The sequence below is a fragment of the Onychostoma macrolepis genome, chromosome 24, assembly GCF_012432095.1.
Source record: "Onychostoma macrolepis isolate SWU-2019 chromosome 24, ASM1243209v1, whole genome shotgun sequence".
In the NCBI taxonomy this organism is placed as follows: Eukaryota; Metazoa; Chordata; class Actinopteri; order Cypriniformes; family Cyprinidae; genus Onychostoma; species Onychostoma macrolepis.
In genome coordinates, this window is record NC_081178.1 from 1,247,741 (window position 1) to 1,266,642 (window position 18,902).

The window sequence follows — 18,902 nt, forward strand, 5'->3', positions numbered from 1 at the left end:
AAAAGAAACATTTTTGTTACTTCAAGTTAAATGTAAATTAAGTGGTTTCATTTAGTTGACATTTTAATTAATGTAATAAAATGACTTAATCTAACTTTATTCTTATTTTAAGTTTATCTCATTTCAACTTACTAAACTAAATAAAACTAAAAACTAAAACAAAAATGCTAAAAATAAAAAGGATACTTATGGAAGCACATTTCTGCCATGAGATAAAAAAAAAACATTTTAAACGATACATTGCAACTTTATCTCGCGCTTAAGACTTTTTAAATCTAAATTCTTAGTTTTGCAATTTGTCACAAAATAAAAAATAAATAAAGGTATCTGCAACTAACTTTTTTCTCAAAATCTGGAGTTTACATCTCACAGTTCTGACTTTTCTAAGAATTGCAAGAAAAAAATCTGAATTGTGAGATGACTTTTTTTTTTTTTTTTTCATCCCGTGGCAGAAATAAGCTTCATTGCTATACAGAAAAAATAATTGAAAAAGAAAATTAATTAATTAATTTTTTTTTTTTAATTCCTCAAAAAATAACACCACAGTATCAGTGCTCTGACGGTACAGGAGGGTTTTTGTTTGATCGGAGATCTTCAGACGGAGGAGTTTGTCATTATTGTTTCCTGTCTTTGAAGTTCAGCGTCTGTGTTTCTGTGGCTCGTTGTTTTACATGAATATATGTCAGAAATCACAGCAGCTTCAGTCTGAAAGATTCAGTGTTTGTGTAAATCCATTAGGAGCGGAGTGTGTTTAAAGGAGGAATGAATAGCCTAAATAATGAAGTGTTATTGGTTAATTTCAGGGTTTCATCAGTCAGTGTAGATTGAGATTGGTCCGATTGATTTGTTAAACCCACAGAAAGTTGAAGTACATCACCTGATCTGTTCTTGATGACGTAATGTAAGTTTCTCCTCTGAAGTGAAGCTGGCAGTGATTGATCACGGCTATATTTGGGGTCTTTGTTGCTATGGATACTGATTATTAATAGCACAGCGATCAGCTCTATCACAAAACGACTGTCTAATGTGTCAAAGCAGTCGATCAGAGACGCCTTCATCACAATCTTCAGTCAGAGATGTTTGAACTCTTTTACCTGCAGAAACCTACTAAACACTCACTGAAAAAAATGATTCATTGAACTTACTAAACATTTTTAAGGTAAGTGGTTGCAATCAATTTATTTTAGCTACATTTAAATAAACAAATTGTTGACTGACTTTCAATTTTTATTTTTTTATTTTATTTAAATGTAGCTAAAATAAATAGTTTGCAACAACTTACCTTAAAAAAATTTAGTATCACTTTTTTCAGTATACTACTGATAATAGTAAAGTTATTTTAAAATATATTTGAAATAATATTTAAAACATTATTCAGATATTTTAATATATTTATTTTAATTCCCACTTATGGGAAACACATGAGATTGATATAAAGGTGTTCTAAACATTATTTTACTATCATTGAGAGTATTATCATTTATATTAATTCATGTTTATTTAAATTTTCCATTTTTATCTTAACTTGTGTTAAAGTATTAGTAATTTTGATGTTTTTTTTATTTTATTTCAGTTAATGAAAGTTCGGTAACACTTTACCTGAATCATTTACATATTATGCAAGTATTTGAAGGCATTAATTATGACTTTTAATGCACCTTATGATGCATGTATGATTTCATGAATAATGTGCATGGTAATACTTTATTCGTTGTTAATTTTATTTACCTTTAGAAAGTATATTGCATTAAATAACATCACAAGATGTTTTAGTTGTAACAAAGAAACAAACATTTGAATACATTTTAACTTGCATTATGCATTTTAGTAAATCTTTTACGGTTTTGGTTTTAGTTAATGATAATAGTCAGTGTCCTGAAGTCATGTCAAACATCAGTATTTTGTTTTCGTGATTTAATGTGTATGTTTGCAGGATGCAGATTTGACTGACATGCGTTGCTCTAAACCTCTAAACTGTGAGTCGGTGACCAGCAAACGGTTTCTCTGCTGATCGTTAGTTTAATTATGTGTTTATGTCTGCAGATGAATAGCCGGATGGTCAGTCCTGACATGAGTGGAGGGACACAGATGGTCAGTTCAGCGGGGGTCAAACCGATGCGAGTGCTCAGGTGCCCGGGTTAATGTTGCATCAGTTTAACTCATCTACAGCATCGAAACACCTGAAGCGTCTCTCTATTACACTCAAAACAATGAGCAAAACCTAACAAACTCACTCTGCAAATACAATCTAAATTGCATGTGATTTTGTTTGTTCCTAAACCAGCTCAATCACACAGCCACCCGTCCGGAAAGATTTGTGCTTAACTGGTTTGGGGGGAAAAAATGCATTGAAAGCATTTAAAGAACAACATTTCAGTCTAAAAGTGTTTATGTTTGTCCTGTTGATACTTTTGAAACCATAATAAGGTGTCATTTGTTAACATTAGTTAATGTATTAACTAACACGAACAAACAATGATCGATACATTTATTACACTATTTATTCATCTTTGTTAATGTTAGTTAATGAAAATACAGTAGTTCATGTTAATTCACAGTGTATTAACTAATGTTAACAAACACAACTTGTGATTTTAATAATGCATTAGTAAATGCTGAAATTAACTAAGATTAATAAATGCTGTAGAAGTATTGTTCAATCTTAGTTCATGTTTACTAATGTTGTTAACTGATGCTAACTAATGAACCTTATTGTAAAGTGTTACCGTAATATTTATCCTCTGCCGTTAGAATTGCTTTGTAGGGGTTTAGAAAAAAATCTAAGTCTTCTGTAGCATTATAAATGTCTTTACTGCTGCTTTTGATCAGTTTAATGCATTCTTGCTGAAAATATTAATTTCTTAAAAAAATTAAAAAAATCTAACCCCCAAATTTTGAAAGGTACATTGTTATTTTAGTATCATTAACATACTATTTATTGATATAGTTTTTGTAAATATTTTTAATTAGATTTGATTTGAGTATTTTCTGTTTTCATTGCAATTTTAGTTAAAGTTTTAGTAATTTTATTGCATTTTTTTTTTTTTTTTTAAATGTCTATACAGTTTTTCTTGTTTATTAGTTTTAGTTATTTTAGTACTTAAATTTAAACTAAATGAAAGCAAGAAATGTTGCCTTGCTACTGGCTGAAATAAATTATTTGTCATATTTTTTTCATATTTTATTTTATGTCTGTTCACATTTATTTCAAGTAACAGAATATTTTTTATGGTTTTGTTTTTAGTTTTAGTTTAGTTATGGTTATCCATAAAGCAATATTATGGATTATGGACTCATATTTGAACCTAAAGCAACGGGTTGAAGTTAAAACATCTTAATGCTGGATGTGTTTGAGCTTTTGTCTTCTCCAGATGTTAACTGATGGACTGGAGTGCTGTGGATTATTGTGATGCTTTTATCAGACTCTCATTCTGACGGCACCCATTCACTGCAGAGCATCCATTGCTGAGACACTGATGCAGAGACACATTTCTACAAACCTGATGAAGAAACACACTCATCCACATCTCTGATGGACTGAGGGTGAGCACGTTTTCAGCACATGTTCATTTTTGGGTGAACTATTCCTTTAAAGATCAAGCAGAATCACTCAGATATGTGTGTGATTGTGTGGACAAACACTGTGATCTGGTTTGAGAAGCCTGACGTTGATTGAGTTTACTGATGCTGTTCTCCGTGTCCGAGTCAATCTGCCTCACGCTGAGCTGCTCTCGCTTTAATGTCTGAGAGTTTAATGGAGGAGCTGTTTTTCTGGAGCAGGTGTTTTTAGACTGAAGACAGTGAAGACGCTGTATTAACACGATCATGAAGGAAGCAGCTGCAACGTACAGACTGAAAAAACAAACTGATGCTGGGTTTGCTTTCAAACAATTTTCACTCAGAAGCTGCTCGTAAATTCAGCTCCAAGATTTACTTCAAAACAGAACGTTTCTGTATATTTGTGGCTATTTATGAGCTATTTTGTCTAGTGTTAACTGCACACTTTTTTAATCAGTATTTCTCTTGTTTTCCATGCAGTACAAATATCGAATTGTTCTTAAAACAAGAAACATTAACTTGAGATGCAAAATGTCTTTTTTCCTAGAATGAATGAATAAATAATTAGCATCATTTTTATTTAAAACAAGAACAAATATCTGCCACTGGGGTCAGAAAAATACACATAACTCAAAAAGAAACCAAGTTTATTTTCCTGACCTCACTGGCAGATTTTTAGAAAATAAGACTTGGTTTCTGTCATTTGTATTTTAATTGAAAAAAAAAAGTATAGATCTTTTGGAAAAACAAGACAGAAATACTGAAAATCATATTTTGCAGTGTCGCAGTTAACAATATTCTAAAAATATTTTTCTTATGCTTCCACTAAGTTATCAAAACATTATTTCCAAATATTCTCAAAAGATCCCATTTTTTATTATTTATTTATTTAATTCATATTTTAAACCACACTGTAAAAAGTGATGAGTTGACTTAAAAAAATTGAGATTTCCTAAAAAAAATTTAAGTTAAGTCAACTTATCACTTTTTACAGTGCATTTTTCTTGGGTATACGAACACTTAGGGAACGTTCCATTGAATTTTGCAAACATTATGGGAATGTTACTTTGAATCATCTCTGAACATTCTAAAAAAGTAACATTTAAAAATGTTAATTGATTGTCCAACTAAAACGTTTCAGAGAAAACATTCCATGAACGATGTATAAATAATGTTTTGTGTTGAGAACATTGTTACAGATCAGAGAACTTTGAACAAACATTCTATTAACGTTACTGGAAGAAACTTTGAGAGAACCTTGCCAGAACATTCTGAGAACGTTCCCTGTTGCTGGGTTTATTGTGTGTTTCAGTGATCTTATAATAAGAATATAAACACTAAACTTCATCAGGAACATCCACTAATTGAGAGAAATAGTTTTTTTTCAGTATGACTCTGTCCTGCACTGCCTAATATTACGCAAACAAATTAATATGCATGAATAATATCCAATCAGATTCATAACCCATCACACACTGACCCTCACATCCACATCTTTGCTCTCTCAAGCACGCTGACCTTTCACAAACACAAACTCGTGTTTAAAACTGTGATCTGAGGCAGAAAGCTGGTCTTCAACAGTCAGAGGTCAGCGTTCTTCTGTAGGCTGGAGTTAAACTTGACAGCTCTGTTTTTCTTTTCTCTATTGTGGCTTCCATGTCAGTACATTTGAATTTTGAACACACACAGTCATCTGAATCTCTGTGATATCGGGTCTCTTCTGCTCACCGAAGCTGCATTTATTTGATAAAAAATGCAGTAAAAATTGTGAAATATTATTACAATGTAAAACAGCTGTTTTCTATGTGAATATGTGTTAAACTGTAATTTATTTCTGTGATGCGCAGCTGTATTTTCAGCATCATTACTGCAGTCTTCAGTGTCACATGATCTTCAGAAATCATTCTAATATGCTGATTTGCTGCAAGAGTCATTTCTGATTATTATCAATGTTGAAAACAGTTCATATTTTTGTGGAAACCCTGATCCATTTTATTTTTCATGATTCACAGATGAACAGAAAGTTCAAAAGAACAGCATTTATTTGAAATAGAAATCTTTTGTAACATTATAAATGTCTTTCGTGCAATTTCTAAGCTATTTCTACCCAATAAAATATTTTAGAGCATGGCATAACTAGAAAAATGTAAATACATTATATAAATTTCAGTGACTTAAAGATTAAGATTTGATTAATTTCCATAAATGTTCCTGGTCTAGAATGTTTGATAAATAAAAATGACAATTGTTGAGAAACAAAATCGAATTGAAAAACATTAAATGTTTAAAGCTTGTTTTTTTTCTTATTTTAAGTCATCTTTACGACTCTTGGTAGTGTTTTGGTAGCACAGACTCTTTCAATATAATGATCAGTTTTTGGGTACTGTGTCTTTAAGTCTTGCATGTAAACACACAGTAGCAGCACTATCTTTCAGACACATTTGACTGTCATCATTTGTTGTTCTGCTGTTTAGGAACAGCGGTTTCTGTCCTGCATTCTCTTCATTACCTCGTTTCTGATCATGCAGCACACGGTGTGTTGAGATGAGAGCGATGAGTTTCCTCTCGCCGCAGGAAGTGCTCCATATTCTCTGCCAGTGACTCATTAGTGAGATGTATTTCATTCGTATCCGGCGAGCTGCTGGAAAGTCTGCTGCTTTCTTGTGTGAAGTTACATCATCTCATCTCAGTCTGCGCTTCCCCTGTGGACATACAGTCAGGTTCATTTCTCCTGATTAATATGCATCTTAATTAATCTGCACATACGCTTCTGCTGCTAATTTATGAGCTTTGCTCTGAAATCACATCAGATTTTAGGGAAATCTAGGTTTGTGGCCAGGGTTATTAGCGTTAAAACCAAAACTAATGGGAAAAACTGATTAAGATAATCGGTTATTTTTAGCATCAGATATTATTATATTTTGTTAATATTTTGAATTCATTTTTACTTTTATATTTTCTGTTTTAATTTTAATTTAGTTTTAGTCATTTTGTCTATTTTTGTAATTTATATTTATATATTTTTATTATATTTATATAATATTAATATATAATATTGGTATTTTTACTATGTTTATATTAGTATATATTTCACTTATAGTTTTAGTTATTTTAAGTACATCAAGTTGAACTAAATCAAAATGATTTTTTAAATGTTTTATTTCAGTTAAATTTTATCTTATGTCAAACATTATTGATTACTATGTAATTAATTAATTATTTTCCCTTGATAAAGTAAGAGATTACTCTTAAATTCTCAGTTAATTACAGTTACTTCTTATGTTATTGCATTTAAATACTATACAATTCTATATAAAACAATAGTGGATTTGCCATCAAAATTTACTAAAAATGTTAAAATATATGTGTTAAATGTAACCATCTCCCTTTAAATACTTGGTTAGTTAAAACAATAATGTATTCAATTTTATATTATTTATTTAAAAGAATTAAAGCAGAATTAATTTGAAAAGAATTTAAAAGCAGTTTCATGTCCATCCTTTTATTGTTCTTCTGGTCGAGGTTAATATTGGATTTTGAAATAATTAGTAATAAGTAATGCAATCCTTTTTTTAGAGAGAAAGTAATTAGTACAGTAATCTAAATACACCGTTGAAGATGTGCTTAATAGCTAGTAATGAATTACTCACCGAACACAGATGTCAAGTAATGAACTTTTTTTTTTATGGTTTTAGTTTTAGATATTTTAATAGGCCTACATAAAGTTAAATGTTGCCTTAAAATAATGTAAATCTAGTGGATTATCCGGCCATCCTTACATACTGCACACAGCAATAGTAGTAATGAGTAATGTGTAAATATTGAGAACACAGCCATGGAGACTGAACTAATGATTCCGGTGTGTTAATAAGGCAGCGTTCATAATAACATACTTCCATATGCTACAGTATGCAGCAGGGACATATCCACATTCGCTTGGAACAAGGCAAGAGTAAACGATCAATTTAGGGTGAATTATTACTGTAATACATCTGCCATGCAATAAAAACTCAACAGGGTAATTTTAAAGGGTGAATTGTTTAATAATTGGCTTCCTTCAGGTGCATCAGTCAGATTTGAAGAGATTCTCAGGGTTTCCATTCAATAGAAATCGAATTCACTGCTGATTCTGAAACTTGAGAGAAAGAGAATAAGTGAACGGGGTTCAGTCGTGTGTTCCTCTCTCTGCTGCATTATTCTTCAATCTGACACTATGACAATACAATGTGCAGCATCAGCGCGGCGCTGACACTGATTTATCCAGAATGGCACGCTGCCCCGTCTCCGGCACGCCTGACATGCTAATGCATCCCAATAAAATCAAACCGGACACTTTAATTGATCTGGGAATGCATAATTGGGGAATGCAAGGACGTGTGTTATTTTCTGCAACACTTACATATTCACAAAATCAGATGCCGCTTTATGAAGGAAGAAGATGACTAAAACATGTGTCTCTTGAAAAAGCAATGGCATATTTGCAAGAAAGTGTATTTCCAATCTTTTTCACAGCTCAGGAGACTTAAATGAGTTATGTCTCATTCATCTTCCGTGTTTGGAATAGCATGCTATCCGTTCTGTTTCCACTGCTGGGTAAATTACTAACAAATTGTAGTCTGTTACTGATTACAAATTACATGATGAAAATCATTTTAGGCAATGCATTCTGACTACTTTTGGATTACTTTTAGATTACTTATTACATATCTTGCTTTGAGTGGGTTTATTATTAAAAAACAAAGAGAAATCAAATAGCTATAGTCTGTTCTTTGTTATCGATATCATGAAATGCATTAAACATTATGGTTTCCCAAACTGGGGTAACGGCAGAGGGTTTACGAACTGATGAAAAGCTAATAATTAAACATTTAAAATCAAATTCATTGTTTACATTTGAAACATTTTATTTGTTTACCTGCATTTCAATGTAACCATTAACCGGCGTCAGAGAACATGTGGATATGATGTTAAATTATTGAAATATTTACTTTAAATCACAGGGAAATATTTGTAAAATAGTAAAAAAGTAAAATATTTACTTGCTTAATTATACGTCTTATATAATTGACTGTGAGGTGCTTTTCTCCTCAGATTCAGAAGCATGGATCACAAATTATTTCATGTGACATTTACATGACCATTCTATATTGTGAATATTCACTGTATTCAATATGACACATGGTAGAATTTTATTAGAAATGAAAATAATAGAGAAAAAATAGGGAGAATTATGAATAATATATTGCCAATGTGTAAATAATTTGTAATCCTGTAATCCATAATAAAGTAACTGTAATCTGATTACAAGCACTTTAAAGTGTAATATAATTTAATTACAAGTAGGAATCAGATTCCATAATCCAGATTCCATATAATCACTGTCTATTTCTGAGCAGAGTTATTACTGTGCATCTATAAGTATGCATATTTTTCTATAAGAATGCAGCATTTTTTAGAAGTATGCAGTTTCTTTAAGCATGTAGAGTTTTCTATGAGTATTGCAGTTTCTATAAGCATGCATAGTTTCTAGAAGCATGCAGAGTTTTATATAAGCATGCAGTTTTCTATAAGTGTGCAGAGTTTCTAGAAGTATTTCAGTTTCTATAAGTATGCAGCGTTTATACAGTGTCTGTGATGCTCCAGGTTCACTGATGCAGAAGAGTCTGAGGTTCAGAGTCGGTCAGGACCTCACGGAGAGATATAAATACCCATCATGACTCACTCTCGCACACATCAGCCCGTGTTACTCCTTCACTCCATCACATAACCAGCGTGTGATTCCACTCTTATTATCCTACCAGAGCAGCTAGTGCTGGATTAGAGCGATGGATGAAAGAGAGATGTGAACAAAAGATGCAAAAATATGATCTTCAAGTCGACGTCCTCATGTAATAAATTCAATCTGTCACTGAGCTTTAGCTCTTTATCCACATCCTGCTCATGATTTGCTTTAATATAATCAAGTTATAATTATTAAATTTGACCAGAGCTGATTTATGAACATTAAACCCTTAAATGCTTCCTTAAATTACTTCTCATACATATTCATGTTTAAAGTTACAGTTTAAAACATTATTCATGTTTCTGAATAATGACTCGAGAGAGAGAGAGAGAGCAGCACAAATTGAGAGGCAAGAAAAGCGAGTGAGACGTTAAGAAAGAAAGCGACAGCAGACGCGTGTGAGAGATTCAGTCTTGAGCTTTGCTGCTGTAAACGGTGAAGAAAAGCACAGATTTCTGACAGAAATTCAGCTTTGAAGCAGAAAATGGTTTCCAGGTTTATTACGCGAGCGTCTCCCGCTGGAGAGAGAAAATATCCCACATCTCTTTAATATCTCAACTGTGTCTCCATTTAATTTTCTTTGGCTTCTCAATGTTTTTCTGATGAGATTCTCAAAATATCAAATAATCCGAGCCACTCCACATCAGTGGCGCCTCCAGGATTTTTTTTATAGGGTGGCCAAAAGGGGCCAGTATAAAATGTTAGGGTGGCACAATACAAAAAAAAGTGTTGCATGCCTAAATCTAATGGCAGACAATAATTTTGGTGTTACCATTCATTCTGGGAGCATATAAAGTTCAGTAGGCTATTACTATACAGAGCAAAATGTAAAAATCTGTATAGAGCAAAATAGAAAAAAGTCGCTCTGCAATTCAACTGCAAGTACCCTCATATTTATTTGGAGTGCAAATTCATTTCAAAAGAGAGTAAAAGTAAACAAGAAGCATAGATGTTTAACCCATCACTTCATCAAAACAATTGGTACACTGACTGTTGCAGTAAATGAAGCTCTAAATGTTCTCAGAATTTACAGACCTTTTGGTGAAGAAGGTGGATGTTGACTGCTTTCCTCTTCATTTCGATTATTTATCATAAACCCTACATTTATGATATATGGAAATATGCTGTCAGTGCTTAATTTAAATATTTTCTGTTTCTGTTGTCAGACATAAATTAATAAAATACTACTTGTCTGTCTGGGTAACAAAAACTGTTCTACATATGTGACTTTAAGAGCCAAAGATGCATTAAATGTTGCCCAAATCTGCAAAAATTTACAGATCAACTCATGGAGTAACAGGGCTCTACGCTTACCTTTCTTTTTACGAGTACGGTCAAAAATTTAGGAGCACCTTCTAATCAATAATTAAAAATCCCATTACGAGGTGATATTTGACTCCTTAAAGTGATTTACAGGGAATTTTGTTTTTACCTTTGTAATGGCATTTTTCTAACTTTATTAGTATGTCATCTTTTATTTGTCAATTCAAAAATGTGTAAGCTTTTTAACATTTCTAATTAAAACAACAGAATAAAAAGTAGAATAACAATAAGTTATCAATCAAATGCAATCAGTATTTAAGGAATAAACTTGTACTACAGAGGTGGCACAGAAGAACACACAAGTGGCTTGTAGGTGTATTTTCAAATGTTTAATGAGGCTGAGAGTGCAATTAAATTCATAAATTCATGTTGAGGTTAATGTTTTAAATATAAAATTTTGAATATAGAAATATTAAATTATTTAAATAAGAGGAAATACACTTTAAAAATTAAACTAAAACTGCCAGCAGGTGGCGGCATGTCACTGATTTTATCACTGAATCATTCATTTATTTGATTCGTTTGAATGACTGATTCATTCAGGAACGAAGTACATGACTGTCTTTATTGACACTAGATTCGTTTAAAAACGCAGCTCATGCATAAACAAAACACCGCTGTTTGAATGGAGATGCGCAGCGGCTCAGCTGTTACTTTGTCGGAAACTATTTTCGTTGACGAAATAGAGCAAAATAAGGCAATACTGTTATAGTCAGAAAATATAAGTCACTTAAATTAATATTAACTTCTTGTTTAATGAACTGTTGTATTAAATCAATCACATTTGCAAACTCCCTTAATAATCATTAAAAGCTGTCACTCATCTTAGTTTGCATCTCGCAAAACTCTATTATAATCAGCTCCTTGCACTGCACAGTGAATCTGATTTACAGTCTGTCTTCGCGTTGTTTGTTATGAGTGGATACGTCTGTAAGTGATAGGCTACATTACTTAACGCAGCCAAACACGTTGTGAGTACGTTAGAAACCTTTGAACCTCCTTCAGCGCAAACTCAAATATGCTGATTGGGTCAGTCGCACGTTTCTCCTAAATATTTTTTTTTCATAGTCGCACGCAGTAGCCTAGTTTTCAGCCTCAAATGCAACTGAAATGGTCGCACTGTAGAGCCCTGAGTAATATTAATCTAATAAAAACTTAGATCAGTTCGTAATTAATGCCTTAGTGACGCCTAATCTATAGCCACGCAGTATTGTATTATGTGAGTTTGACAGAATAAACTAAGTTTTATATAACATACGAAAACTAAGTTTTACTTGTAAGTTTCCTCTCCCGCGTTGATTGCATCTCTCAAACTTGAACAGACCATGTGCTGCAGTATGCTTTGATAGTTCGGCTGTGTGAGCGCGCGAAGTCTCTCGCCGCAACGCAGGTAAAGAGGGGGAGGGGTTGAGAGCGAATTCTACGGTACACATAATACAAGTTTATTATATTTATTTTTAATGTAGTGTTTCGTCAATGTTCGTGTTAATTTATGTAAAAAAATATTATAAAAAAAAAAAAACTCCACTCTTTCTGTTTGGGGGGGCCAATGGGGTGGCCAGTGTCATTTTAGGGGTGGCCGTGGCCCCCCCTGGCCCCCCCTTGGAGGCGCCACTGCTCCACATTCATTCTACAGCACTCATACTACTCTTACTGCATGATGACTAGTGACTCATTTGTGTATTTTTTAAAGGAATTATATGTTTTAAAGCATTAAAGGCACAGTGTCTTTCATGGAAAGGTAATCCCAGAATGCATTGCAACAAGCTGCTTCCATTTATTGTTGGTTATATGAATGTTAAGGGAGCATTCCACTACATCATTCTACAAACATGAGGGAAATGTTACTTTTGAATGTTCTCTCAATGTTCTAAAACAAGAAGTGACATTTAAAAAAACATTAGATGAATGTTCAACTGAAATGTTTCAGAACATTGTATAAATGATGTTCTTGTTCTAACGTTTCAAGAAAGACCAGATCACTTTAAAGACATTAGTGGTAGAACGCTTGCTCATAACTTTGAGAAAATGTTAGCTAATGTTCTGAGGATGTTTCCTGTTATCTGGGAGGTAGAGACACACACACACACACACACACACACAGACAGAAACGCTGCTGCCGTTTGTTTCTTCCCACTGTTGGCCGGAGTGAGAGGAAACAGAAGTGGACTGAGATTCTGTTGTAGACACAAGAACACATGAGCAACACATGGGTTGTGTTTAATGTATGACGACTGAGCGCCGCAGGATGGGGATGTTGAGAGTTTGGATCAAAAATAGTCTCTAGTACATCTTTACAAATTTAGTCATAAATATGAATAGTTCAATAATAATTGAATAATAGTTTAATATTAGAAATGTTTAACCAGCGGGTGATTTATTTATTTATTTATTTTGACATTTAATATGAATAGTACAACATATTTACTAATTTATTAGTATTTTAACATTAATATTTAATATTAAGATACAAATGGGTGATTTTTGATAGTAATATTAATTTAATTATTTAATTATTAATAATGATGAATAATATTTAAACAATTATGAATAGTATTATTAATGTACAATTAATGATAATTGTAATTAATATTACAACATATTAATTATTTAATATTAAATAAGAAATTAAATAATTAAATGTCAATTGATTCATATTTTAACATTAATATTTAATATAGACATGCTTTACCAGAGGGTGATTTTTAAATTATTTTTTTACATTAATATACATTTGTATTCATGTTATTATTTTTAGATGAATATTAATTAACAATTTGAAGTTAAAAACGTCTTAATGCTGTTTGTTTATTTGTTTCAGCTTTGGTCTTCTCCAGATGTTAACTGATGGACTGGAGTGCTGTGGATTATTCTGATGTTTTTATCAGCTGTTTGGACTCTCATTCTGACGGCACCCATTCACTGCAGAGGATAATTATGGTATTTTTAAAGTGCTTAACAATATTTGTTCTCATTGCATTTTATATTTACATTCATATATTTGGCTTTTATCCAAAGTGACTTGTATTGCAATCAATGTATATATGTTTTCAGTTCATGCATTCACTGGGAATCGAACCCATGACAATGCTGCCAGCATGCTTTACTGTTCGATCTACAAGACTTTTATATAAAAGAACTGCATGAACATTCTGCTAAACGTCTGCTTGTATGTTTCACAAAGTGAAAGAATGACAGTGACAGAATTGTCATTGTTTGGTTGTGCTGCTCCCTTAAGTGCACAAATCTCCTTTTTTTTTGTCTTTTTGTTTGGACACAGGCGTCTTGTGGAAAGATCTGCGTCTGTGATGGAGGGACAAACATCCATCAGGACGGATCAGCGTCACTCCTGTCGGGGTGATCTGAGGCGAACCGGCGGCGGGTGACGAGGATGCATCTGTGTCTAACATGACGAATGGCTGCAGATTGCTGTGTCATAACGGCGGCCTTTACCTCGCTTCACCCGCTCCATATCATAGGTCAGTCACCGGCACATTAAGACAATTAAGACGGCCCCGTAACCTTCTCGTCTGGCTCTCTACGTGAGCGGAAAGACTTCATGCCACTGGCCGCCTTGACTGATGGCACCATTACCACACACGAGCCGCTGAGATTACCCAGAATGACCGCTTAGTGAAGAAAGTGTGTGTTGGACTGAGGACTGTGCTCATATATGACTGGATTTACTCTACTTAGTTTTATGTGTATTAGAGATGTTAACTAGAGGTCAACCGATGATGAAGCTGTCTGCACTGCACAATAAATCTCTTATTTACATCGTATCTACACGTTACATATCTACCTGACAAAAACTCGGCATTTTGAGCGGTGAGTGAACATTTGAGGCTCTCCATAACACAAATACACTCTGGAGCGTTGGCCAAATATGTTTCGCCAATATCAGATGGGGCCTAAGCGGCGCTTACCTTGCTTATTGGTGACTATCGGTGCCGATTAATCGGCAAAACCGATACATCGGTCGACCACTACAGTACTGGTGCACTAAAACGCTAGCAACCAACCAGAACACATAGCAGTGCCAAAACAACCGCCTAGACTACTACTACAGTGATGGCATGGAAACATGTTAAAAAACACAGAACAGCAGCTGCACAGGAACCAAGTGGCGAGTGTTGCACAGGTCAGCGTCACTGGAATTGTAAAAGTGTAGTTCGCTCCTATCTGTGATCTCTCAGCGTCACACTTCTTTCTCGCTCTGAACTCTGTCACGTCGTGTTTTTATCAGTGACTCAGCACACACAGACTGTAATGAAGGAGGAGTTTGTGACCTTGAGAGGACGGAGGAGATGATTGGGACGAGATCAGACGTGTTTATGGGCTGTTTTACAGGGACTCATGATTTCCTCATGAATGATCTATGGAGTGTGTGAGTGCAGACCGGACAGATGCACGGCTCTTCATCAGTCTCACAGATACAGCTTTCCTTCTGTCCGTTCACAGGACGGGAACGTGGCACATGAAGGATCTGAGGTTTACAGAGCTGGGTAGATTACTCACAGATTGTAATCCGTTACTGATTCCAAATTACACGACAAAAAATAGTAGTAACATAATCCAATTACATTACACATTTCAGATAATATAATCAGACTACTTTTAGATTCCTTTTGACCTAACTCGTTTATCACATTTATTTAAGTAATCTTTTACCATATTGATAAAAACACGAAGAGTAAGAAAATATATATTCATTGTTATTAACATGAATTGCATTAAACGTTATAGTACGTCAAGGTTTCCCAAACTGGGGTTTGTGAAGGAACTGAAGGGAGTTTATGAGTTTAATGAAAGTAAAAATATTAAATTAAAATAAGTAATTATAAAATCAATCTAAAAAATAAATAAATAAAACTTATTTTAAATATTTTATTTGTTCACCTGCATGTCATGTGACTATAACCTACGTCAGAGAACCATGAAAATGCAAATGTGATAGTTAATTATTAAATATTCATTTTAAAATCTCAGGGGTCCTTCAAGTAAATATTTTAGGTGAAAGAGGATCAGATGAGAAAAAAAAAAAAAATGAAAAATTTGTTAATTCATGAATTTGTGCATTTTAATGTGTTTGGAAGACAAAAGCCTTTTAAAGACATAGAAATACATGGTTATATAACCTACAGAGTGATATAATATAATATAATATAATATAATATAATATAATATAATATAATATAATATAATATAATATAATATAATATAATATAATATAATATAATATAATATAATATTTATTATATAACATTATATTTATATTATATATTTATTATATATACACTTCATTTAGTAATACTTCATTTTATATATTTATTAAGTAGTATTATTTAACAATGAAAGTAGTTTATCATTTTAATTTTTTCACATTGCAGTTAAGAGAATTAGGTGGGCCTAAACAAAGTGAGGTGCTTAAATATCATTAAAATAATCTTAGGCAAACATATTCATGTTTGTTAAAAAATATAAATAATATATAATATGAATCTATATAATATATAAAATATATATTCATTTAATTTAATATATAATTTAATATGAAATAATATATATTTTTTGTCACTAATTGGTTTTTGTTTTCTGATGGTTTTCTGTATCAGCAGCAGTGTTGGGCTAGTTACTCAAATAATGTAATATATTACTCATTACTAGTTACTCCTTTCAAAAGTAATATTGTTACTTTACTTATTACTTTCTGGCAACAGTAATTAGTTACACTACTAGTTACATTACTTTTTCTTCACGCCCCACAGAAGCTGTAACTGTGTATCTTCCAGATAAAATTCTTCTAGAATGTTACTAACAACATATTTCTGGCTCATCATTTGACAAAAATCCACACTGGATCGCAGTCAGAAGTTATTACAAACACTCGATAGTGACTGATAGTGACATTCAAGAAGAAGTGTGGTATTAATCTCATTAATTGTCATGTGTAGCTTGAATTGGAATTTCTCCGTTACACATATATGATTATATTTCATTATGTATTTTATCAAATCACATAAGTTTTTAAGAAACTGTTTAATTTTCCTCCAAAGATTTTTAATCATAGTAGTATAATGTAGCACATGCTGATCAGAGGGATGTAATGCCAGAGTAAAGTAAAGTCGCAACTTACACATCAGTCTTCAGATCATCTTTTTTCCTGACAAAATCAATATAATGCAATATTTTTATCTGCTGACTGTAAGCTTTTCCATATTCCAAGCTTGCCTGCTGCACCGGGGACATCACATGCATGCGCGAGTCATGAATTATTTGATTGTTGGATTTTAAATCAGCGGGGTTGAGGCATCTAAAGTAACTAAGTAACTAAGCTGTTTTATGGAAAATAACTGTAATATTATTACTGAAATCTTATTAGTAATTAGTTACACTACTAGTTACTGCAAAAAGTAATAATATTACAGTAATTAAGTTACTAGTAACTAGTTACTGCCCAACACTGACCAGCAGCGTCTTCTGTCAAACACCTGCGGCGTGTCATTGATGATCTGAATGAATGAATGAATGAATGAAGGACTTTGCTGCGTCTTTCTGCTGCAGAAGGAAACTCAAGGACGTGAGGAAAGTGAGCAGAAAGCCGAACGGCTAAAGTCACATTGTGTCTGGGTTGTCGGGAGGAGATTGGCATTAAATTTTCACAAGATTGCACAGCAGTATTTGTGCCGGACGTTTGCAGCATTAAACTTTCATGTCGCTGCCGCATCGCTGAGGAAATTGACTTATGCTTTTTATTTAAAGGTGCAAACCGGACCACGCTCGACTACAATCGATATATATATATATATGATGACCTCTGCCACGTCTGGACATTCAGGTCAGATCCAGCCTTCTCATGCAGCCTTTGCCGCTGATCAACAGGTCATTATTTATCACCCTTTTTTCTTCCAGAACACTATATATATATATATGCTGGTCTCATATGAACAGCTCTGAGTGTCCCAGGTCAAACTGGTTAAAGTTTCTGACTTATATTTTCCCATCAGGATCAGGGATTGGATTATAATGACAGCAGCAGTATGCGTGCATTAGCTTAATGTACAATGAGATCCTGACATTTCATTCTAAAGTTCAGATGAAAAAGGTAATTGCTTTTGAATGACCTGTTAATGCTTCAGAAGAGCGGCAGAAAGCCACAGGAACATTAACTAGTTCTCTAATGCTGAACAGCAGGAGTATTTCCCTCCAGCTTTATCTCTAGACCTGATTTCTGTAAGTAAATAATACCTGCATGTATGTTTCTGCTTCTGAATGACATTAAAACACAGATTTCTATCACGAGCTTGTCAGATGATAAAGGTCAGGCGCTCGTCTTCCTCATTAATAAAGCTGGGAAAGCGTGAATATTCATAGTCTGGGCCTTTGGTCCAGTGACAGGGAAGCTGCTTTATATTTCCACATCAAATCTTAATAACCAGCTATGAAATGCACACACCTTTCGCATGAAATTTTGCATGCATGATCTTTATATTAACAGATGCTGTAATGTAAGTCATTAAAAAACGGCGATAAAAACGGCTGTAAAGCTTGAGGACAAAAGGACGGTTTGACCACACAGACTAGAAACTGTGCTTTATGACACTGATCTTTCCAAACAGTGCTTTCACATACATTTTGTGCTTTTAATAATAGTACTTTCAGCTGGTAAGAAAAAAATATGGTATTGCATATAGATATATATTGCATTTGAACTTTATACATATTATTTCATATTAATAAAGGTCCTATGCAAAACTGGCCATATACAATATATATTTAAGTATATAAAAGTAATTAAAATGTTTATATAAAAGTAAATAATACAAATATTAAAAAATATTATAATGTGTCATTAAAGTAAATTAGTAAATTAAAATTAAAATAAAAATTTAATAATTTTATATAGCACATTTCATACACGGTGGTAATTAAGTGTGATCATAAAAATAATCACAACAGTAAAAACAAGGAATTTAAACATTTTTAAAATGATTTAAAAATTCATTTAAAATGAATTAAAACAGTTAAGAATAGGTATATAAATGTGGTATAATTAATTAGAATGAATACTTATCATAAAAGTGAATATATAGAATTAATAAAGTGATATATATATATATATATATATATATATATATATATATATATATATATATATATATATATATATAGCAATATTACTATATATGTGTAACTTTTATAATGAAATTTATACATAACATTATTAGTAAATAAATAA

The 18,902-nt window shown here is 32.7% G+C and overlaps 1 protein-coding gene across 1 annotated transcript in view; it reads left to right on the plus strand.

Annotated features, from left to right (window-relative positions):
* Positions 1-2,875, plus strand: part of xylb (xylulokinase homolog (H. influenzae)) — a 33,086-nt gene extending 30,211 nt beyond the window's left edge. The window contains exon 20 of the mRNA XM_058765849.1: positions 2,044-2,875. Coding sequence (XP_058621832.1) covers positions 2,044-2,047 — 4 coding nt within the window. The 3' untranslated portion in view covers positions 2,048-2,875. The remainder of the gene's footprint in view (positions 1-2,043) is intronic.
* Positions 2,876-18,902: the final 16,027 nt, after the last annotated feature.